The sequence below is a fragment of the Haemorhous mexicanus genome, chromosome 3 (assembly GCF_027477595.1).
Source record: "Haemorhous mexicanus isolate bHaeMex1 chromosome 3, bHaeMex1.pri, whole genome shotgun sequence".
NCBI lineage: Eukaryota > Metazoa > Chordata > Aves > Passeriformes > Fringillidae > Haemorhous > Haemorhous mexicanus.
Window position 1 is genome coordinate 39323785 of NC_082343.1, and position 23800 is coordinate 39347584.

The window sequence follows — 23800 nt, forward strand, 5'->3', positions numbered from 1 at the left end:
ACAAACAAAGAAAAAAAAACAAAACAGGAAAACCCAAGCTCAGCACCAACCACAATAAACTTAAAAGAAACAAACGAAAACAATGAGGAGGACGCCCGCGGAGAAGACGCGAGGCATGAGAACAAACCCCTCCCCTCCCGCCCGGCTCTGCCCCTCGGGGCCGGGGCGGGCGGGACGTGCCCCGAAATGGCGGCGGCAGCACCGCCCCCCGCCGGCGGAAGCGGCCTGACGGCAGCGCCGGCCGCGGCAAGATGGCGGCGCCCAGCCTGCTGCGCGGGGGGCTGCGGCGGATCTTCTCCGGGCTCCTGGGGAGCGGCTGGGCCGCGCCGCCGGTCCGAGCCCTCCGCCAGGGTGAGTCCGCAGAGGGCTCTGCACGGCCCCGCGCCCCGCTGCCCCGCCGCTGTCCTTGAGAGATGGTTGCGGTCACTGTAATTTGCCCGCTCCTCCCGCCCCCTCCCAACTACTACTTCTTTCAGTCTGTATGGGTCTCATTGTGGCTTCCCGTCTCTTTTTTTCTTTTGCAGTCGTGGAGGTGACTGAAGGCAACACGACCACAGTAAGTCCCTGCGCCCCTTTACCTTGGTAGCTGCCTCTGCCGTGGCTTCTCGCTCCTTCAGCCATGTGTGTATCCGTGCCCTACCCAACAAGTAAAGGAAAAAAGGGGACGCTTTTCTGCTTGAAAGACCTCTCAGGGTGTGCAGGCAGAGCCAGGGTAGGGATTTGCTGGGAGTGAGGGTTAGCAGTGAAGGGTTTGGCTGCTGAAGGAGACAGGATTATCACCCTGTTGCTGGTGACAGGTACCTCCAGTCAGAGCCACTCAGGATCACCAAACCCCTCGCTGCGGCCTGGCTAAAGTCGCAATCCCTGACCAGAGGCATTCGGGATCTAAAACACTAGAGACCATTCTTCAGACGGAGTCGTTTCCTTAACTGGTGCCATTTGGCATCGTCTTGAGTGTGGATAGGCACTAGGGAGGATTGCCAGTGGCTTTGTCACTTCATCCTGCACTGGCAGTGTGATGTGGCATTGCAGGATGGGTCTGTGCCGCCTACGTGCCACACACATCTCATGCCTTTGATCTGTGTTGTGTTTGTTAACTGCAGCGTGTGCCATACTAGCTTCAGGTGATACAGAGCTTCCATCTTGCAACAGACGTGGTAAAAAAAATATATAAATAAGTGAGAGGGGTGTTTTCAATGAAAACTACTCCTGAAAATGAAACAGAAGTTCTGAAGTAACTGATAAAGAAGAGCATCTTCTTAGCTACAGTTTAAGGCAGGAAGGAAAAGATTAAGGCAGTAGAATTAGAACTTTGCATAATTAGCACCATCTAATACGTTATACTTTTATCAAGAAAATTGTAATTTTTTTTTAAGCGCTGAAATTACTGAAGGGGAAAGGAGATTGCATTATTCTGCTTACATTGCATATGTCAGTAGCACTATATATCTTGGCTGGAGAGAGATTAGATAGATAGATGGATGGATGTATATATATATGTATATGTAAGATGAGGAGAGTTAAGGAGGAATTTGGGAATAGCTAGAGGAGAGTGCACTTAAATATTAATCTGTATGTGCATAAATAATAATAAGGGGATGGGGATATTTTGCTTGCTAATAAAACAGAAAAAACCTGCTTGTTCATGCCTTTGAAACTCTTAAATATTTTTGTCAGAAATATATTTTGTTGAAAGTTTTGTTGTATTAGTGCTAGTGGACATTTTCATGTCTGAAACCTACATGGAGCAGATAACTTACTCTATTTGATACTACATATCTAAAATATATGGCAGCTTGCAAGATGTTGTAAGACTGTCAACAAAAAAATAAGTTTAAGGTGTGGCAGTATGTATGATGCAAAGTATGTATTTTTTGCCTTCAAGTGACAAATTACTAATCTTTGCCCAGAAACCTGAAGAGAAGACCTTGCAAGTGTTACCTGAGGTTGTTTTAACCAAAACAAGAGGAGAGTGTGCACACCAACAAAACACACTCAGTGGATTGCTGTATTTTGCACTCAAATCAGTTTCAAAGGGGATGTAAATTATATTCTCAAAACTCCAAAACATTAACTGAGGCTTGAAGTAGAAAAAGTAAGCATTGCATTAGCAGAGCCCTTTATGAAAATAACTTCCTGGAGATCTGGGTATATTTTTTGTGCAATATCCTAGCATCAGTTTGGAATCCATCAATGCCCCTAAATGAGGAAAATGTTGTCAAAAGTGGTGTAAATTGACAAACCAAAGGGCTGATATGTTTCTCAGTGTATCCATTGGTCACTCCATTTATCCTGCTGATTCTACATCAGTTCTTCCCTGAATCCATATTTCCCTGCTCATCTTTCTGTGTCCTTCTTTTTAATCAGTATTGAAAGTGTTTGAGTTGAACCAGTTAATAAATCCCAGAGAAATACAGATTTCATCAGCATACTGAGAATGTAGAGCCCCTACACTCCCTTTTAGATGTTTAATAGAAAAACAGCAACTGAGTGGATTAACAGTATAGAAGTCCTCAGCAGTTGGGAAGTAATTGCCAAAACTTGTACACTGAAATTTATCTCAAGAAAAATTGATGTTGAGGCAGCATTCTTTCTTTATGTCCAAGATGGAATTACAGTCATAGTATAGTCTGAAGCCAGACTGGCAAGAATCAAGGCTAGATACACCGGCTTCCCTGAAAATAACTTTACTGATTAATAGAAAATTAGATACTGGCCTACATCTTATATTCATAGTTAAGTACTTGTTTTTGTAAAATTGGCTGTTGTACTTGTGGGGGGAGGAATCTTACTTAAAAATTTAAAAATTCTCTCTGAGGTACTGAGATGTAAACCCGTTTCCCTTTTATCATCAGAAAGGCAGAAATCTGGCATATTAAATAGTTCTGTGAGTTCAGCTGGATGCCAGTTTCCAGTGTACACTTGCAGGAAAGGTCATGCTTTTCTCTTCCTAGGTTTTCAGGCACAGAACCTGATGTTTTCTTAAAAGTAATCTTGCATTCCACCCTGGTTTTCTTTTCAAACTCTGGTGCTTGCACTCTCTGAGGCTGACAATTAGTGTTCAGAATTGGCTTTTAATCTTAATTTGACCAGAGGAAACTCCAAAATATCTTGGAGGAAAAAATAGCGTAGTTTTATTGTCTCTTCATTTGAGTGCAATATGAGATAGCTCTTGTTTCCATTAGTAGTCCTCAAAAAAGAAAAAAAAGACAAGTGCACATGCAGATAGACTTTGTATTTCTAACACATCTCTGAATAGGAAACAAATTTGTCAAGTTCTTCCTTTACACACCTGGTACATCTCTTTGCATGTTACTTGTGAGAAAATTTGAGTATTAGATACCCCCACTTTATAGTGATGTACAAAATATAATTTTATATGTCGTAAAACAATTGTTCAGAGAATTAAATGGGATAAAATATCAGTGTTATAAAATAAATCTACAAGCCCCACAGACATTTCCTAACTATCCTTTCTTAAATTTAAATTTTGCTCAGAGTTTTCCCTGCTGGTGATTTATAATCCAGCAAGCCCCTATATGTTTTCAGCTATAACATGCATCTGCTATTCTGTAAAATTCTCATATTCCCAGAAGAAAAGTTATTTTAAAGCTTTTAGCTAAAGCCTCTACACTTTCAAGGCATGGTGGTTCAAAAGAGTACTGCAATAAGTGGAATTCAGGTGAATATGAGAACTGCACACTGACTGTCAACTAGTTTACATTTAGAAAAACATACACAAGAATTTGCCAAAGGGTTTTCTATGCCCTTTGAATTTGTCCTTCTCCCCATGGTCTGTGGCATAAGCATACCAAAGGGCTCGTTGTATCTCTGTAAAAGTGAGTTGAATGATGTACATGCTGTTCCCCTTACATCTCACAGAACTGGGCAATGTACTGTGGACTCAATGAAAAGTATTCATTGAGTCACAGGTGCAGGTAGAGCTGTAACCTGTGCCTGATCATTGCGTGCTTTGAATTGTTTCCTAGATTGAAGGCAGAATTATAGAGGATGCTGAAGCACCACCTCCTCCAAACCCCTCTGGTCAGTGTCCCATCTGTCGCTGGAACCTGAAGCATAAGTATGATTATGTGGTAAGTTTAATGAGGGAGTTCCCCCAACCCTCATCACTGAACAAGTATTGCTCTCAGATCTACCCACCCCACAACCTGCCCCTCTTGAGTTTTCCTGGGTGTAGTAAAGATACTTAACTCCAGCTCTACTTCTCTTGAGTGCAGCAAGAGCCTCCTCCACAGTAATTGTGTGCCTTGGCTAATGGTGTTCCTGGGAAAAAGGATGAGCTTGTATCAAATAGAAGATTTGGATTTACTCACATGGCTATCTGATCTGAAAGGCCATATAGCTCTTCTGTGCCCAGCTGCCTTTCACCATTGCACTTCCCAGAGAATTAAACTGGAATGTAGCATTTAGTCAGTGGATACAGGCCCAGCTCCAGAGAGGCCAGAAGACTTGACTAGGTCACTTATATGACTTCAAGCACTACAATTTTTCATTTGTCATTGTTCACTAAGTTAGTAACTGTTTCATACAGCTTTTAAAACTTTATGAGTATGAAGGAGCATACATTTTGACTTACCTTGCAAGAGAAAAAAACAGGTTTTATTCAAGCATATTGTTGGAAATGCTGATGAGAATTTTATTAACTAAGGAGGGGATAACTAATGCTAAACCTAGAATATGGGGAGGAAATCCTGTAGTGCTATAAAACAAAAGCACAACAGTCATGAACACTTCAGAATAAGAAGCATGATATAGCAGATGCAGAATGTAACTTTACAAGAGGTCACTCAGACACAGAGTTTACAAAAGAACTAAATTACCCCCTTGCATGCTCAAAACCCAGCACTGGAATTAGAAAAGAGGAAAAACAGACAGGAACATGCTGTTACTAAGATAAGGCAACAGAAAACTCAGAATAAGCTAATGTCAATAGGATTAGAGAGGGGGATACAAATACATTGGAGAAAAAGAAATGTTTGTGAAAAAGTCCGCTACTGAGAGGAGAAGGGGACTGAAAGCCACTTTGGTTGCAAAATGACTGTGCTGCTTATGTGTAGTCCTAGTGCACACATGCAAAGGAAAAATTATATTTTAGTATCTGTGTATTGATGGCAATCTGCAAATGTAAGACAACAGGGAAAAACAAATACAGAAATAACTTAAGCGTTGAATTAGGTACAGACCAGCAGGCCTGTATTGCATATTGCCGCAAGGTCTTGAAGGAATTAGCTAACAAATACACTACTTCACTCACAAGATTTTTTTAAAGCATAAAAAATAATCCTAGGGAATCACCAAATGGTTTGAAAACTGCAAATGACATACTAAGTAGATAAGAGAGGAAGGAGAATGATGCTGATAATTACTCATTGGTAAATAAAACATTGCAAATTCCAAATAAAAGGTGTCAGCTAGGAGTAAAAGCAAATAACCTGTTGGATAGGACTAATTAAGGCTCATGAATTATGAAGAATATGAATACAGCAATAGTACCAGACAAAATACTTGCAATTACTCCAAACAGGTGAAACAACTGATGTGAGATGTAAATGAAATAATGTTTAGTGTCTTTCAAAGCCTGTGTTACAGAAATGGAGGCATTTAGAATCTAATGTTGTTAGGAATTCTTACTTAGGCTGGGTGCAATATTAAACAGGGAAATAAGTTGGGAGCATGGGAGTATTTAGTGTTTTCTGGCCTGGTTTCTCAACAACATAGGAAACCTGGATATACAATTCTTGTATTTTTTGGGATCCCTGGATGAAGGAAGGGAAGGATAAATCTGACTGTTCTTAGAAGGTTAATTTATTATTTTATGATACTATATTATTTAAAAGAATACTATACTAAACTATACCAAAGAATACAGAAGGGATACTTATAGAAGGCTAAAGGATAATAATGAAAACTTGTGACTCTTTCCAGAGCCCTGACACAGCTTGGCAATGATTGGCCATTAAGTCAAAACAATTCACAGCAGAAACCGATAAAACAATCACCTATTGGTAAACAATGTCCAAACACATTCCAAAGCAGCAAAACACAGGAGAAGTGAATCAAATAATTATTGTTTCCTTTTTCTCTGAGGCTTCTTAGCTTCCCAGGAGAGAAATCCTGGGCAAAGAGATTTTTCAGAAAATATGATGGTGACGTACAATGAGTTTGCAGATCATAATAAATTAGGTGAAATGACAAAGAGCATTAAGCTTTGTAAAGTACTACAAAACCTGATCATGTCTGTTGTGTGTGGCTCATGTTCGAATGCAGAGATTCCTTGCAATTCTTTTTCATGGTTACTGAATTGTGTAGTGATCAAAACCAACTTGTTACTTACTCTGGAAAATACTTTTTTAAAGTTCATATCATTTTATATGACTTATAAATGCAAGACATAAACAGCATCATTAAACTCAGTAATTCTAGAGATTTACAGAACGCATTCCATGAGTCACACATTTAGAGCCCTTGAGAAACTATAAACTGATGTTCAGGGATGAAATAAGTTATGGCAGTGGATCACATCTTGGAAATATATATGTAGACTTACACAGATTCAGTACCTGCTGCCATGTGTGGTAGAAGACTCCACTGAGTATCTGGAGAGATAATGCCATCAAGAACCAAAGATGTTTTAGACAATGTGATTCTGTAGAGTCTTAGTTCCAGGATTAGAAATTGGTCACAACAGACAGTGTGAAACATGAGTTTTACATGTGTTTGTAGGGTGAACTAAGTTATGAGTTTTCTTCCACACCTCACTTTGATTCTTAGATCCTGATTTCTACTGTACATTTCAGAGGCAAGAGAAAACTAAATGTGAAGAGAGATTCTGCAGCCAGTCTTGAGAATCATTGCTAAGATAATTTCTTATCTAGGATAAGAAATTGTGGTGCTGAGAGGCAATCTACAAATGTAGATTCATCTCAGCTGTCACATAGATTTTGAACGCATGTGCATCTAGTGTGTATCCAGTGCTCCTTCTGGACAAAGCTAAAGAGGGCACTGTGAACTGGTATTTTGAAATTGCAGATGTTTCTTACCTCATATTTAGAAGCATTCCTCTGTGGGGCTGATTAGAACTAGGAGAAATTTGAGTTCTGGAATAGACCACTTCTCACTTGTCCCTTATGTTTTTGAATGCTTTGTACTAGTCACATATTTTCAGGATTTTCAAATGTTATTTTTTTTCAAATGTTAAAATCTCCCTCTTCTGCACTAAAGTACTCTCTGCTATTTTATTCTCTGCTGCAGCTGTGGTGAGCAGCAGAATTGTGAGATGCTTAAGTAGTGAAGTGCAGGCATTTAACTCTGTGAGCAATTAAACAGTGGGACATTTTTCTCAATGATGGTTAATTGTCCTAAATGTCTGTAAATTGTGAGCAGCTATTTTTGTAAAGATGTAGCCTAGTTCATACATCATAACCTATAAGATGAGCTTGGTGAGAGATTGGAATAGATGGTGTTCCTTTGAGATTGATAAGCTGAGATCAGTCTGTTGCACAGAAAGGAAAGTGTGAGCTTTTTTGCTTGGGACGCTTGTAATTGGACTGAATGAGGCACTATGAAAAGGGAAGTGTTGAATTAGCCCCTGAGGGAGTTGAGTAATATGACCTCACAGGACTTTCCTTTTGTCATGTGCAGCTAGCACAGTCTAAAGTAGTGGCATAATGAGTTACTCTGGCTGTCAGAGAACTGGGGGACCAGTGTCTCCAGAGTCATTAATCAATTGAACAGGCATTGTGAGCACTAGCAGGTCATGATTCCAACCTGCCTCAGCTGTGGTGTAGAGGGCTGCAGTTGTCTTTCCCAGTTCAATCCTGATCTTCTGGTGTGGCTCAGGATAACAGAGCTTAATATATAAATTCCCACAGTTTGTGGTCTGCATGTGTCTGTCTGTCCAGTGAAACAGATCTCAGTTGATTTTTTTTCATATCCATCAGAGATAAAAAAATTATTTTGGTCATTGTATGGATGCAACTGGATTGAAACCTGCACTTCTTTTACAAAATGCGTGGAGAATGGTGTACAGATCCCCGGAGTAAGGGGGAGAGGAAAAACTAGACTCTTGCATAACTGGAAATAATGACTGACAGACTTGTCTGATACAGCCCAGTAGAAATTTGGCTGCACAGATAGAACTGTTCTTGCAGTAAATGAAAGTTTTAATGAATCACATGTCAGTCAAGGATCCTGCTTTTCCAAGTGTCTGCAGACATTAAAATGCAGGTGCCTCTGCCTTTTGGTTACCTTCTATTCACAAGAATATGTGGTACATAGTGCTCCATCTAGCAAGTTTGTCCAGTCCTTTTAGAAGTGGAGGCTAAACTTGTTTTTCATTTCCCCCCCCTTACCCACTTCAAACATCATTAGTTTGAGTAGGCAGTAAATATGTCATCTTACTTTGGCAACAGTTAGGGGAAATCGAACTGCAGGCTTTGCCTATTAGCCCTAGATTAATTCAGTCCAAGTTGTTTTCATCAAATGCTGCAGATTGCAGGGGTGGGAATCTGGGTCCAGCCTCATGGGAGCTGTCCAGTGATTAAAGCAAATCAGTGGTTACAGGCTTGGCTGTCCACTAGCACAAAATGTGAATTTCATGGAACATGACGGCACCATGAGAACTTGCCAGACATATTTTTTAATTTGACCGCTCCATGTACTTGTTCACTTCCCTCCACAGCTGCCCCATGAAGTTGGCTGTACCTGTCTGCTTTGTCCCAGTGGTAAGATACATCTGTGTGAATATTCTGGGAGAGGCACCTGGCCTGTTAACTGTGGGGAATCTTCAGAAATGGACAAACCTTTGGTCCAGTGTGCAGCATTTTTAGCCAAGCAGCGTGACTGCGATTTGGAGCTGTAGCAGCTGGGACATGACTGATGATTTCAGTAAAGAAATGACTGCCACACCAGGGTGTTGGTCAGTTCGGTGACAGTGTTGGTCAGAGATGATAACAGAGAACAGATTCTCTTGATTTTTTTTTTTTTCCACAGGGAGAAAAAAAAAATATTATCTCCCTTTGCTTCCCACTACCCCCTTTGCATGGAAACACTTGATAACAAGCCTGTGACTCCATGAGGTGTGGTGCTAATATGAGAAATCACTTGGACCACACACACACCCTTCAAAAGAGTGTGTGGCCTACTTAGGCTTTCATGGTTGCAAAGACTGAAACTGCCTCAAATTTGTCATCAGCTCTCCTCTTCCTCTTCTCCACAGAGTAATGCAGCAGGCTAGTACCATAGTCTTGCAAGTTTTTCTCTTTCTAGGTACTTAGAGCTGAACAGTCTTTTATCACTTAGGGAAGTGTTTTGTGCTAAATGGCAGATTGAGCTATTAGTGATTTGAAGATCCAGACAGCTAAAGAAGAGGAAAAAGGGGGAATAGAGTCCTGCTCTGGTTTCCTGAATCCAATCCAGTGGAGTGTTCAAAAGTCAATGCCCTTGGACCTTTTGACCATTTCAGGAATGATCAAAAGTCAATGCCCTTGGACATTTTGGCTGGCCTCTATCCAGTTTCTACTAGTGCAGCTGGCACCATCTGGTGCCCTGGTTACTGTTCTCCTTGACAGGGCAGTGTTTAGCTGGGCTGAGGGATACTCTGCTTCCCTTCAAGCATGGATGGCCTCCCAGGAGCCCACTGCCAGTTGTCTTTTCTCCTTTGGATACAGCATAGTTCTGAAGGGTGCCTGTAAGTAATTTTGTATCAGTGAGGTGTTAAAGTCAGTGTCTAAATGTCAGTGGGCCTACATGACGTGCCATGTTTTCAAAGGAGCTGGATCTGAAAATCAGTCTGAACATGTTCTGGACTGTAGACAAGTGGATGCAGAAAGCAAGCCAATTATGGGAAGAGGGAAACTGTGTGTCATGATGATAATAGTGAATATAGTATTGATTGGGGGTGGGGGCAGGGGGTGGGAAGGACAAAAACAAACCACAAAACCCCCAAACAAATAAAAACCCTCAACATTTGTCTATAACACTTGTAACCAGCATTTTATCCCAGGTGACTGGAATCCATTTTTAAAAAGAGTAGGAAGGAGGAGCCTGAGAACTACTGACCTGTCAGCCTCACCTCTGTGCCTAGGAGGATCACGGAATGCCCCCCTAGAAGTTGTGCTAAGGCACATGGATAACAGGGAGAAGATTTGATACAGCCAGCAAGGCTTCACTAAGGGCAAGTTCTGCCTGGCAAACCCAGTGGCCTTCGGCAATGGAGTGACTCCATCAGTGGAAAGGCTTTGGATGTCATTTATCTGGACTTCTGTAAAGCCTTTGATGTGGTCCCCACAATATTTTTCTTTCTAAATGGAGAGGAGATAGACTCAGTGGCTGGACTGTTAGATGCATAAGGCGTTGGTTGGACAGTCACATCCAGAGAGTAGTGGTCAACTGCTCAGAGTCTGATAGACATCAGTGACAAGCGGTGTACCTCAGGGGTCCTTACTGGGACCAGTTCTGTTTAGTACTTTCATTAATGACATAGACAAAGGGATTGAGTGCGCCTTCGTCAGGTTTGCAGATGTCACAGCTGAGGGGTGGGATGCTTGTCCAGAGGAACCTGGATGAGTTCAATAAGTGGGCCTGTGGGAATTTCATGCAGTTAACAAGAACATCAGCAAAGTGCTGCACCTGGGTCAGTGCAGCCCCTGCTATCAAGACAGGTGGGGAATGAACAGATGGAGAGCAGCCCTGGGAAGGACTTGGGAGTGCTGGTGGATGAGAGGCTGGACATGACCCAGCAATGTGCACTCACAGGCTAGAAACACAATTCTATCCTGAGCTGCATCAAACAAAGAGTGCCCAGCAGGGCAAGGGAGGGGATGAACTCAATGATCATTAAGGTCCCTTGCAACCCAAACCATTCTACGATTCTATGACAGCATCTGTCAGAATCCATCATTACCAGAAGGGCGCCCTAAATTCCAGCAGCCCCCTTGACGGCTGAGCTGGTCTTGTGCAGTGGGCTGGGTGAATAATTCCTAGTTAGCTAGGTTTCTGAATACTCACTTTATATTCACTCGTGATTATTTGCTTTTGCAAGGCCAGTAAATGAAGGTAAGAGTGCTCCAGGGAGCTCTTTGTAGAACAGCAAGGGTGGGGGGTTAGGAGCAGGTCTATGAATCTGTGAACTGGCAGTCAGGATCACCCAACATGAAAAGCAACAAGTACTCTTTGTTCTTGCCTGTTGCCCTGGCTGAGGGGTGCAAAGTTCTGCCATGCCTCGTTTGAAGTCACTCTGTCTGGACGCTCGCTGGCTGGTCCCCTCAGGCTGCAGGCAGCTTCTGCATGGTCCTGCTGCCTCAACTAGGAACATACTTAGAACAGCCATGGAGAAGTAAACTCTCAACCAGCAACAAGTCTGTTGAAGGGGAAATAACAAGTGGGAAGTCTCTGGAGTCCATTTGGGCCGACTTTTGCTGATGTCAGGATGTCAAGAATGCCTGCTTATATTGGCCTGAGGGGTATCTTTGAATACCCCCTTGGGTATCTAGCTCTGGTATTGTGTGTGGAAATGGAGAGCATGGATCTGAATCCTGAGCTGTTGTACTGTGTACAGTTAACGGGACACTTGTGCAACAGCTGTTGCTGCTGTGTTTAAAAATTTGTCATTCCAGTCCTGTGATACTATCTGATCCTAGAGATCCCTTTAAATTGTTTTTATTTAAAAGGCTGCTTTACATTTCTAGGGTTTTTAATTGTAAAGGTCAGCAACAGCGTAGTCTAAATTGTTCTTGAATCACAGACAAGCCCTCAGCATGTCTCAAGTGCTCCTTTGGTCCACCATGACTGTCACAGCCCCACCTAATGCACGCACAGTTGGAGGACTGAGTGGGGCAATTTATCCTGTTAGTCCTTTCTCATCAGCACATATTCTTTTCTTACATAAAGCTTCCTCATGCAACATCTTGGACCATTTCCCTGCTCTCCACCCCTCCAGAGAGACCTGAGGGAAGCTCCATCATGGGAAACTAGATAAAAGTTTGAGAAGTAGATAGCAGAGAACAGTCCTGCTCTGAGGGAACAAGGAGGGAGTCAGAGGTGATCTAACATATCTGTGAACTTCAGGACAGCAGCTGTGATGGCATTTCAAGTTGTGTAAACAATATCCATCTGTAGGTCTTGTGTAACTGATTACCTAGGACACATTATCTTAGCAAGAATCTTGGAGCAAGTAGTGAAACAGTGAAGGAGCAGGGATTGCAGCTGACATCATATGTTTACTCTAGTGAAGTCAGGGGAGGACTCAAAACCATCTGAGTGACCTTACTAAGCTAAACTGGCAGGCAGTGACAGCAAGCAAAAGCCACTTGTTTCCAAGCTGCAGACAAAATGAGTAGGGAGGAATCATTGTTTGTTTTACATTGTTTTGAGTTCTGTACACAACACAAGGCTCAGCACAACACCTGCAGTCAATGCAGAGAAGGTAGCTGGAGCACTGATGGTTTTGCCATTCTCTTTCCCTCAGGATGTCTTGCTGCTGAGTCAGTTTATCCGTTCAGATGGAGGGATGCTGCCACGAAGGGTCACAGGCCTCTGCTTGGAGGAGCACAAGAAGGTTGCTGTGTGTGTGCAGATGGCTCACCGTGCAGGTACATAACTCTGCCAGAGATAACCCCTGACTGTAGGGTACCTACTGAACCCCTTAAGAGGGGTCTCCTGCCCAGTTGGTATAGCTCAGTGAGATGTCATTGTCCAGTCACCCAGCAAACTTGTTATGGTCCGAGTGCTGGGACAGGGTGATGGAACAGAGACTACTTGTTCTGCTTTCTCTATGTCCTGACTCTTGCCTTGACAGCAGACATTTATCCCTGTCGATGAGACAAGTGTTGCAGAAAGATCTAGAAAATGGCTCAGTCTCCAGTAACTAATGATTAAACACCTGCACTGAAATTACTTGATTTACCTAAGCTTGACCTACCCCATTAGTAATGTGCAACTCTGCCATCTGCCATGTGATGACTTTTTTACTTTTCCCAGGTTGACACAGTCAAGAGTATTGTGCTGATCTTTGTGCCTGGTACCTGAGTTGTATCCCAGTTAAATGGACTGAGAATTTTCATAGTCAGATTTTCCATCCTGGAGATGGAATCTGATGGGACACCAGTGCCCTGTGTCCTCTGTAAAATCCTCTGTGATGAGCCCAAGTGACAGTGTCTTTGGTGTGTATTTCCTCCCTATTCCTAGCACAACTTCCCAACTTCTCTGGCTGGAGTGCAGGTTCAGCAGTGACTGAAGATAAAATAACCTTTCTAATGTACTTGAGTTTTTGTTGTGCTGTTGCCTGGCTTATGAGGTCTAATGTGACTTCTGAATGCAGTAGAAGCAAAGAGACACTGCAAAATATTCTCACATCTTTTTCTGTTTCAGGTTTGTTGCCAAACCACAGGCCTCCACTTCCTGAAGGGCATGTTCCCAAGAAACCCAAGCTGAACAGGTGAATAGTCTTGTTTTTCCACATTTCTCTTATTTGGGAATAAATTTGGAATGGGAGGGCAGTTCCTCACAACTGGGTGAGAAATGCCTCAGGCAGCAGGGTTCATAAAGAGTACTCAGCATTTTGGAGAAGATCTGTCACGATATTCTTCTGGCAGTCTTTTAAGGACAAGTTGTATCTCATATAAACCATTTATTCACACAAGATTAAAACTGCCACACATGTTAGTGTCTGCCTGCCCTTCCTCAGCTGTGCTCACCTCCTCATCACTAACAATCAGTAAGGCAGACACAGGAGTATGCCACAGATGGAGTCACAGCAGCACAGAGTTGCTGAGGTTGGAAGAAGGAGGCCTCTGAAGATTGTCTAGTCCAAGCTCCCTGCTTAAGCCAAGTCACCTAGAGCAGCTTACTCTGAACTATGTCCAGCCAGCTTTTGAATATATCCAAGGATAGACCTTCCCCAGGTTCTTCTGAGGGCAGCTTGTTCCAGAGAACCAGCCTCATACAAGACAGTGTTTCTTACATTCAGACAGAATTTCTTTTTTAATTTGTGCCCATTGCCTCTTGTCCTGCCACTGAGCACCAGTGAGGGGGCAGAGCCCTCCCCTCTCTTCTTTACACCGTACTTCAGGTACTTACAAACACTGGTAAGACCTCACTGAACCTTCTTCTCTCCAGGCTGAGCAGTCCCTTCTCTCTTAGCCTTTTTAGCCCCCAACAGCAGGAGGGTGCCCAGGCAGCGATACCAGCAGTGAGGAGGGCAGGCTGAGCAGCCAGCAGGGGCCCATCACAGGCCTGTTACCTTCTGTCCCATTCCAGTTTCCTCCAGTCAGCAATTCGCCCTCTGCCTGCTCTTCCCCCTCCCCAGCCTGAATGGCCCCTGGCCTTTGGTGGGCAAAGGGAAAGCCTGCAGCTGCCTCCTGCTCTGTGCTGGGCGCTTGGAGGTGCTAATCCCCTGTTTATAACCTCACACTTTGTTTCCATGGGGATGTCAGAGCGGTGTATGAACCTCGCATTAGCAAACCATGGGGTTACCAGAGGCCATGGGGCTGCCACTGGGAGAGCTTAGACTGCAAGGCTGGAGACTCCTGCATTTCAGGTCTGACTCTACAGTGGAGATTTGAGAGAGGCTCCTGGAAATGCTGGTCGGCTGCATAATGGGTATCAGTGAGGGTCAAATTAAAGGACTCTACGTTTGATGCAGCTCTGTAGCCATCAGATACTTCAACTGTAATAAGTTCTTCCTTGTGTCTTACAAGTCTTGAAGATTCTTTAGTATCTGTGTCTTATCTGGCAGCTGTGGGGTGGAGCATATTACCTTGTTAGTCTTCACACTGCAACGCTGAGTAGCAGGTTGAGACTGGAAATGGTAAATGCAGTATCTTGCTGGAATCACAGCAGGACACCAGATCTGATGCCCTGACTCTTACAAATTGTTCTATAGACCTTTAGTAAGAACAAAGAATTAATACCTCCGGATACATTCTGCATGCAAGTAGGTGTGCTACACCTCTAAATTAATTAAATTAGAGATTACTGCATTGCTAGCCCCTCCCTACACTGCCCTTGTTTTTCTCTTCCCAAAGAGGGAATGTAGCAGGCCCAGTGGAAGCAGTTTAGAAGAAGAGAGCAGAGCTGTTTGCTGACTATATGGAATAGCATTGAAGTAGGCAGACTTTGGGGTCTTAGTGGAGACAAGAGATTAAGATCAAGAAATGGGATTGAAAGTTTTGATGGTGGGGCTGACACTATACAAATGAGTTCAAGAACTAGGATGAAGTGCAGGAGTACTTCAGGAATTCTGTTCTCCTGGTCTGTCATGATGCTGTCTTATCTGCCTGTTGGAAGGGGAGAGCTCTGTGTGTTGGAGCCTTGCAAAATCTTGGCCATTCTGTATGAATTTTGACCATGTGAGCCCCCACTTGGACTTCCCTCATTGCTCTCTGGAGCAGTAGCTGGCATGGCATAAGGCAGGAGTTACAAATTGCTTCCTTCCTCTAGCCTGAAGTGCACCCACATGCTGAATGACTGAAGTCATTTAGCTGGTACTTACTTTGGGAATGAAGCCAGAGCTCTTATCAGAAGTTTCCCACATAAATGACTTGTCCAAGCTTACCTTGTCTTTGCCTCTGTACTTGTTTCCAAAGCTTCCTGTAAGTCTGCAGTAACTTGGGAAGCACTCAATCTGTGGTGCTGCCAAATATAAGTGAGCTGACAGGGGAGAAAAGGAGCAGAAGTGGGCTTGAACTTTGGAGTCAAACAAGTTGCCTTGTTCAATGCCATCAGAACATGTCTGCATCATCCTCCAAACATGTAATATCAGGGCTATTCACCTGACTTAGCTTGTTCCTTCATTGTGTTTATGTCTGCTGGATTTTTAAGTGCCAGTTCAAGAAGAGATCAACAGGATCTAAAGACAGCCTATTATAGCAGGCAGTGCATTACACAGTTAAGTGATGTATTTTCCAAATCTTCGAGCTTAGTCTCTTTTTGAGATCACTGCATTGGCTGTTCTAGCCATCTTTACCACTCAGCTTAGATGAGAGGTAGCAGTGCCTTTCTGCACTGCTGCTATGGCCCTAGGAATGTTAACAGGGAGAAACTGAGATGCCTCATTATATGTTTGGGCTCCTTGTTAAGGCTTTTCCAAGACAGAAACACAGGTAATGTAAGCAATCTGTTGACTGTCTCTTTTCTCTGAATGGGGAAAATCTTCACTTCTGTAAAGGAAGGGCTTCTGAGAAGTCACTGTCTACTTTAGATGTTACCTCAGACACTTTTGTGGGAATTTGTAGTATCTGGGAGCTGCCTGCCATCTTACACTGAGGTGAAGAATGTTTTGCCCATGGTAGAGCTCTTGACATACTACACCATCAACTGCTAGAATGACAGGACTAAAGCCTAAGATAGCCTTAGGGACTGATTCCACTCACACCACCTGAGACTGAAGGAGATTCGTCGCTTCAGTGTCAGTTGGGACTCAGAGCCCAGTGCCTCTGCCATCATACAGACCTGAGCATTGAATTACCGCATGTAGACTTGGAGCAGCAACTCTGGCCTGGCTGAAGTCTGGCAGAGTACTTCATTTGGATAAGCAATCCCTTTCATTTTTTTCCTGTCTGGCAAAGTTCTGGTTGGTGCTCCCAGTGGTCAGGCTTCTTCCAAGGCTGTGTCCGTATTTTTGAGAGCACCTTCATTTGTTGCCAAAAGAGGGACAAATGAGCCTGATAAAAAACTGATGTGTCCCTTAGACAATGTGTACATTGTCTAAGGCCAGCTACACAGGAGGAACTCCTCAGCTCCTGGGCAAATGTACTAAGGAAGTATATAAAGAACTGAGGAGCTGCATTAATGTATACTTTTGAAAGCACTAAAAAAAAGTTCCTCAGCTATATTTTTACTGCAGTTGTGGCTGTCTTGGCTGGAATGTGTGGCCCATGTCACTGTCACCCTGATTAAAGTGAGCCTGCTTCAAATCCAAAGAGTCTGGCATGCACTGGCTAGCACCTAGCTGGGATTAAAAGGTATCATGCCACCATATGGAACTATCAGCAAACTGCCTTGTTTTAACAAGGGTCAGGGGCGCTGACATGCCATTGATTTAGTGTTGTGAAGTGTGGATTTATCATGCAGAACCCCTCTGCCTCTCAAGAAGATGCTCTTCTGGTGCTTATTCAATGATGTTTTCCAAAAAGCAGGATTGCTGCTCTGTTTTCTGAACTGGTTGTACTATCTCAGTTGTATGAACTTTGGACATCCCCTTCTACATGCCCCAGATTTCTCTGCAAAGCGATAAGGTTTTCCCTGCTTTGCACTGAGTCATTTGGCAGCTGGCCTTCCTCTACCCGTTCCATCTCCTTATCCTGTTTCCACTACTGGAATTCAAGAAGAGCAGAATGCTTTGAGAATATCTGACCTGCAAATCCTGCCTTGTACTTGGCTGTCTAGCATAATATGGAACATTCATCCATGATGTAATGTAACACAGAGGAGATTGGGAACTGCAGAAGAAGGCATAAGATGAAAGTGAAATGCTAAGCTTTGTGGTCAGCTAAGCTGAGGGTGGTAGGAGATATATAAGAACACCTTGTGGTCAGAATTCAACTGGGGAGCATTCCAAATCTCCCTCTTCTATCCCCTGCAGTTGGGACACTGTCCAGGTGAGACTTGCCATGATATTTCTCATTTCTTGGACTTCTGTTCTTTGCCTGAATTCAAATGAATCTCTGCCTGATTCATTTGACAGCGATAGCTCATGAATGTTACCACTTAACTGCTTTACTAGCTATGCTGCTTTTGAAGAATTGGCCATGGGAGTAACCCACATCATCCATGAACTCTTGAGTCTCATGTCCTCACCTTCTCTTACATATCATTTGTCTGCAGAAGTTGGACATTGAAAACAAATGAAGTTTACCCTGTCAGTGCAGAATTACTCCCTACAGTTAATTTTCCTCATGTTTGGCCCAGTCTGGGGCTTTCACTCTTTCCAGGGGATCATTTCACAAGCAAATTTGTCATGCAGCCAAGGATTGTTCCCTCATCCTCAGCCTGTATTCTCCCTTTCAAAACTTCCTGCTGTTATTTCTGCATTTGTTCATGCTCCAGCCTGGCATGTTCCAGTTAAGTGCTGCAGCAACAAAATTTTTTAACTAGCCTGTGAGGCTGAGGAAGTTCTAAGTGATTTCACCTGTATTGTGTAGGGTGACAGACTGTTCCCATACTCCAGAGTTATGTATGTGCAGGCCACCACACACCAGAACCATTTGGGAAACAGTCAAGCTCAGCTGTAGGTCAAACGTCTTCCTTTCAGTAATGGAAACCTGAATAGCTCAGCAGTTTTCTTTTCAGCATGGAAGTTTTTGCATGGAAAATGTGGACTAGCAGTGTATCCAGAGCAGTCCCTGAATTCAAGCCAGCATCTAGATGCTCTTTTAATATGAATATAGCACTCATGTTCTTCTGGCACATCCAAAGTATTGGTTAAAACACAACACTGTGTTGTGAAGTTGTTCCCTATCCAAAAGGACTAGGGGATATCACAGGTTCCCTGACTCTGGGGTCTGTCAGCAAGAGATGCTGAAAGATTATGCAGTACTTGATTTTGAGTGCTCAGCTGCCACTCCATTTCTAGCTTCCTACTGGAAGAGCATAACTTGGCACAGATAGTATCCAAGTCAATCCCGCCTCCATCACCTGAACTGGAGGAGTTGTTCTGTGTTAAGCAAGAAGCAGGCTCCCTACAAATTCCTCATGAATTACAAAGTTCTCAGGCTCTGTGGACACCTCTCATCTCTGGGAGCAGAATCTGGTTTCCCTACTATCAGCATTTCACTCCAGCAGCATGTGGTTCCTCTCATCTGCATGGAAACTGTGTTGTGCATAGCATGTGTATTCAAAAGCAAAGAGCCAGAGGGGCTGCAGGTGAGCAAAGCCAAGAGGTGTCATGGGAAGGGATGTGGCAGGGAGGAGGCAGTCTCGCCAGCACTTTGATCGAGTGCTTCCTGCAGTCTGTAGCCCTCTGCTTTCTGCTCTTAATCCAAACAAAAGCCATATTGAAAAAATTCAGTGAGGGTTCAGAAGTTCAGACTTGAATTGTACCAACATGGCCTTTGCTTGAGCTGTGTATGTGGTTTTCCCATTTCCCTCACCCTGCACATGAGAGCCTTGTGCCTACTCCTAGGTCTGAAGTGGAAGCCTCCAAGTAGGAAGGCCTGCCCACTGAATAGAATCCATGAAAACAGACTTCTACATGCTACAGATATTTTAGGCTATTACAAACACTGCAGGTGAATTAACCACAGTTGTTTCCATCAGGGAAATCCCACCAGAGTTCCTATAACAGCTTTTTGCATGAATTTGTGCACTTGGAGTCTAGGAATTCTTGTTCTTGCTCAGGCCCCTACCAAGGGTGCAAGCAGAGCCCCTGAGGTGAGTCACAATTCCCAAGACTGGCAGTTAGGTCCCTCTTTGCCTAGAGCGGGAGCTCGGCACACTGAAGGAACAGGTGAGGACACTGCGGACCAGCTCATTTGGCATCCACCTGAAGAGTCTGTCTTGACAACCTTCAGCTACTCAAGAAAATTCAAACACTCTGCCAGTGTGTGTTTGTAGGTTATCATAAAGACTCCCCAAGACAAACCTTATTTGATACAAGGAAAAGTAGGAGCACTTGGTGAGAAAAGGCTGTACCCTACCTTACATGGATGGCAGAGTTTGCAGGGAAGTCCTGTGTGCTGAGCTTTGAAGCTCTCCTCTGTGAGTTTTATGGATTGTTTTTATTCACAGAAAAAAAACCCAAATCTGTGAAATCAGTAGGAAATGGAGTTAGTCAAAGAGGAGAAGGAACTTTGTAGACTGGCTGCTCCCAGGCATCAGGCTTTTGCACTGCTGAATCAAGGTAAAAAAAAAAAAAAAAAAAAAGAGGCAGCAAACAAAATAGGACAAGTTTGAGTTTGGGACAAAGCAAGTATTAAAAGCCCTAAAAGCAAATGTGCTCCAGGAAGGGAAAGCGTCCAAATGTCTGTTTCAGCTAACAATGAAAAGCCCCAGCCTGCAGTCCCCAAAGGAAGCCAAAAGCCTGGACCAGAGGGCTGGATTAGACCTGCTCAAAAGAGAAATAACAAAAGCTTTAAAATCAGGCCATTACTAAATCCTCCTTCCTATGCAGAATTGGGGTGTGCACTTCCAGCCCCCACACAGAAACAGAGGGATTTCTTAAAAAGCCACTGTCTGTCTAAACCTGCATACAGCATTGATGTGTATCTCACATTCACACATTCACTACTCTCCCAGTGAGATCATTTATTATCACAGGAGCACTTTCCCATAATCGTGTGGACACGTGACCAGAATTGCACTTGGCACATTGATGCATTAAAACAATTTGGGATTTTTTCCCTCCTTTTCTGTAAGTGTAGTCTTGCAATACCAAAATTTGTGCTACAGCACCCCCCTTGCAGTAAGGGGAATATGAAAAGGAGGACCTAGCCCATGTGCTCATCTAATACCTCTACAGCTTATCCCAAAGAAGCTGCCTTGCCATGGTCCTTTGCCACATTCCAAACTGGGGACCTGTGTTTGGTCTCTCTGAACTCCCCTTGCATGTGAAATTAGAGACAGAAAAGTCTCTCCTGCTTCCTGTCCTGATGCTGTTATGTAAGGGATTCCACTAATGTACTAGCATAGCATTACAGGCCAGAGGGGACGAGTTTAATGCATGTATAGGAAAACAAGTGGCTGGATCTTGGTATGTGTCATCACCCATACCCCTCCTGCTGGTGCTTCTAGGTGCTTTAACTGTCATAAACTCCTCAAAGCAAAGCATTTTGAAAGTGGCTTGATTTCAGAGGCAGAAAGCTCCACATGTGATTTGGTTTGTGCTGTTAGGGAGTACTGAGGAAGAAAAGTGCTAAATGGGCTGCTGTTCTGCAGTCTGTAGCTGCCTGGCATAGCAGGCTTTCTTTGTAGCTCTCAGGAATGTGCCAAATGCCTTCAGACAAATGTCTCTGTCCAAAGTTCTTAATATCTCAAATTTGCACAATGCAAATAAAAGGTAACAAAGCTTTTTGTGGGGAGGATGAGTGATTGAGGTTACATTAAGACCATGGGATTACTCAACAGAGGCGTGCAAACATCGCTGGACAAAGTTTATCAGTCTGTTCCAAATTCTAATTTGTTGGAGCATTGTTTGTGCAGATTATGCTAAGGTTTTACTTTGGATCTTTATTGTCTGAAAAGACTCTTCTTTCTCTAAGGACCTCTATTCCCCTCTCTACTGGTAGCAAAAGATTTAAAGCCTAACAAAACTCCAGGCCACCCAGCCACAGGGTAAGATTTCCAGTAACTGATTCTGGATCTGAAATCCCCTGCCTGTTTGCAAAGCCAAGTCCAAAACTTCAAATGGTAAAAAGCAGAGGTTATTTGCCAGACACCGCTCTTCACAGAGATTTGTGGTTGTGATGATAATTCCATTTTAATACCTCTTACACTGTAGGTGCTGACTTCCTGCACTAGCAAGCTCTTACAGCATTGTACAGAGAACACTAGAGCAAATATGGACATATAAAAATACAAGACTAGACCAGAAACCCATTGCATGCAGAAGTAATAGCTAATTATCCCCCCCAAAGTAAATGTATTCATTTTTAGAAGCTTTCTCACAGAATTTAGCCTTTGTAATTAGTTTACCTTATTGAGACCAGCTGTTGAAATAACACTTCCCCCAGAGGCTGGATGCATTCAGTCTTGGACTTCATTGCAATGAATTTGGCACTCCAGTTTAGCTGCAGGTAGACAACTTGCCAGCAGCCTGGAGACTACACCTGATTTGTTTTGTGAAAATGGAAGCAAGCAGGTGCCAGTGGGTTCAGTAGAGAGATGAGCTTAGAAATTCCAAAACAAACAAAAATTCCAGTGGTCCCTTCTGAATTGAAGGAACTCTGCTCATGGTTATTCCTTTTATAAAGAGGCACGTTAGGGAGGCAAAGGCTATAGTGCCTTGCTTCTGCTTCAGCTGGAACATTTTCTCAGTGATCAGTCTCAAACTGAAATGTGTTTGTGTTGTTTTGACAGGTACCTGACCCGCTGGCCCGTCAGATCTGCAAAGCCCATTTGGAGGAGGGGCCCTAAGTGGTGCAAAAAGCCCTTTCCAGTTGGACACCCTTTGCTGAAGGATAATATCAAATATACACAAAAGCCTCTCTGTTTAAACCACTAGTGGCCAGAACTAGCATAGTCAGTAAGCACATGTTGTCCACTGTTCTGCTGGGATTTTTTTCAAGTTTGTCAATATCTCCAATTTTCTTATTCCAAAATTGTCTTCAGTACTCTATATTGTGTCCAGCTGTGATCTTTTCCTCTAGGAGAATATAAGAGCCATCAAAGCAAAGTTCAGTGTGCAGGATGATTTAATAAAAGCAAGGGTCAAAGACTTCTACCTCAAAGCCAGAAAGAATCTGTAGGCTTTTGTTTATGCTCCACAAATAGGTTTGGAAAAGGATGTTTCCTTCTCTTCCCAGCAGTGAGTGGTGTTTCCCCATTAATGTGTGTTTCAACTCAGATTTGTCTCATTTGGGCTTTTGTACCTGTGACACAGATGGAAGAAAAATTTCTCTGCACACTGTATTTTCTCAGCAGTAACAGAAATTGTTACTGACTACTGAAATTAATTTTTTTTATTATAATCATCTGTACTATCCAAATTTTCAGTGGAACACCTGTGGCAGTGGCAAACAGGTGTGTGTCTTACATGTCCCCTTGAGAATTCCTGGGTTGTTCTTCACTCCTGAATCTGGCAAATACACAGTGTTGACATCCTTGATGACTGCCTGGTTTTTTACCCCTGGCAAATAAATTTTTCATAAATCTTCCACGTCAGTGATATGGTTGCTTCCTGGGATAGTTTGGAACTGATTATCCATCCTGTAACTAAAAGGTGGCACCATTTCTCTCCCTGTGTAGTACATAGAGATCTTCCACCTACTGACCATTGCTAATTATGCACCTGATATGAAAGGCTCATTAAATTTATCATGGTCATTATTGTTTTGGTTCCATTTCTTTGGTATTTCTCTGGTGGCTACAAATCAGTACAAAGTTTTTATGTACTACTATGCCAATTAACTTTGTATTGCTTTTATCAGAATCATCTGCTAATACCATCAGCATAGAAAGGAACAAAAGGTAAGGATAAACCTGTATTATCCGGGAAATCAAATTAGATTTAAATGGTTCTTTTTAGCCTTATTTTGTGAAATAAAAGTCCTGGATTCAGCCCCTTGAGCTGGCCAAGACCTTTTGCTTTGGGAGACAGAGCCAAGACTTCATTAGCCATACTGAGATAAAATCTCTGGCTGACTGTATCTGTTTTATAAAGCTTTGAAAGCTACAGCCCTTCAGAAAGGAAAATATTTTTCTTTATTCTCATACACACAGAAGTTACTCTGTCTTCTAGCCCAGGTAGCTCTGCTCAGTGAGCTTTGCTAAAGGAAAAGTCACTGGATTAAACCACTGTCTTGAGATGAACCTGAAAAAGCACATTTTTCAAGACCAGGTGATGCCTACAGCTATTTTTTTCCTACAGTTAAGTGACATCTTCTAATTCTGGTGAAATCTTAACATCTGAAAAGCAAAATACTCTCTTCAGTATGCCTTTCTAGAGCTCAGGGTTTAATACATACCTCTTACAGTATACATCAGCTTTCTGCCCTGACTCCCTCTGCTTTTGTCATTCACAGATGACAGCAGGTATTCATTCATGTTTCCAAATTAGTTCTTGTGTAAGCAAGGTGCTTTTGTAATCAGACAGATGGTCTAGGTTTGATTTCTGACCTAGAGCTTG

At 43.0% G+C, this 23800-nt stretch overlaps 1 protein-coding gene across 1 annotated transcript; it reads left to right on the top strand.

Annotated features, from left to right (window-relative positions):
- Window positions 1-202: 202 nt before the first annotated feature.
- MRPS18A (mitochondrial ribosomal protein S18A) lies at window positions 203-23001 on the top strand. The gene is made up of 6 exons (XM_059841445.1): window positions 203-351; window positions 525-556; window positions 3990-4094; window positions 12488-12611; window positions 13390-13456; window positions 22033-23001. Exons 1-6 carry the CDS (start codon window positions 252-254, stop codon window positions 22175-22177), a joined length of 573 nt encoding a protein of 190 aa, XP_059697428.1. The 5' UTR covers window positions 203-251; the 3' UTR covers window positions 22178-23001.
- Window positions 23002-23800: the final 799 nt, after the last annotated feature.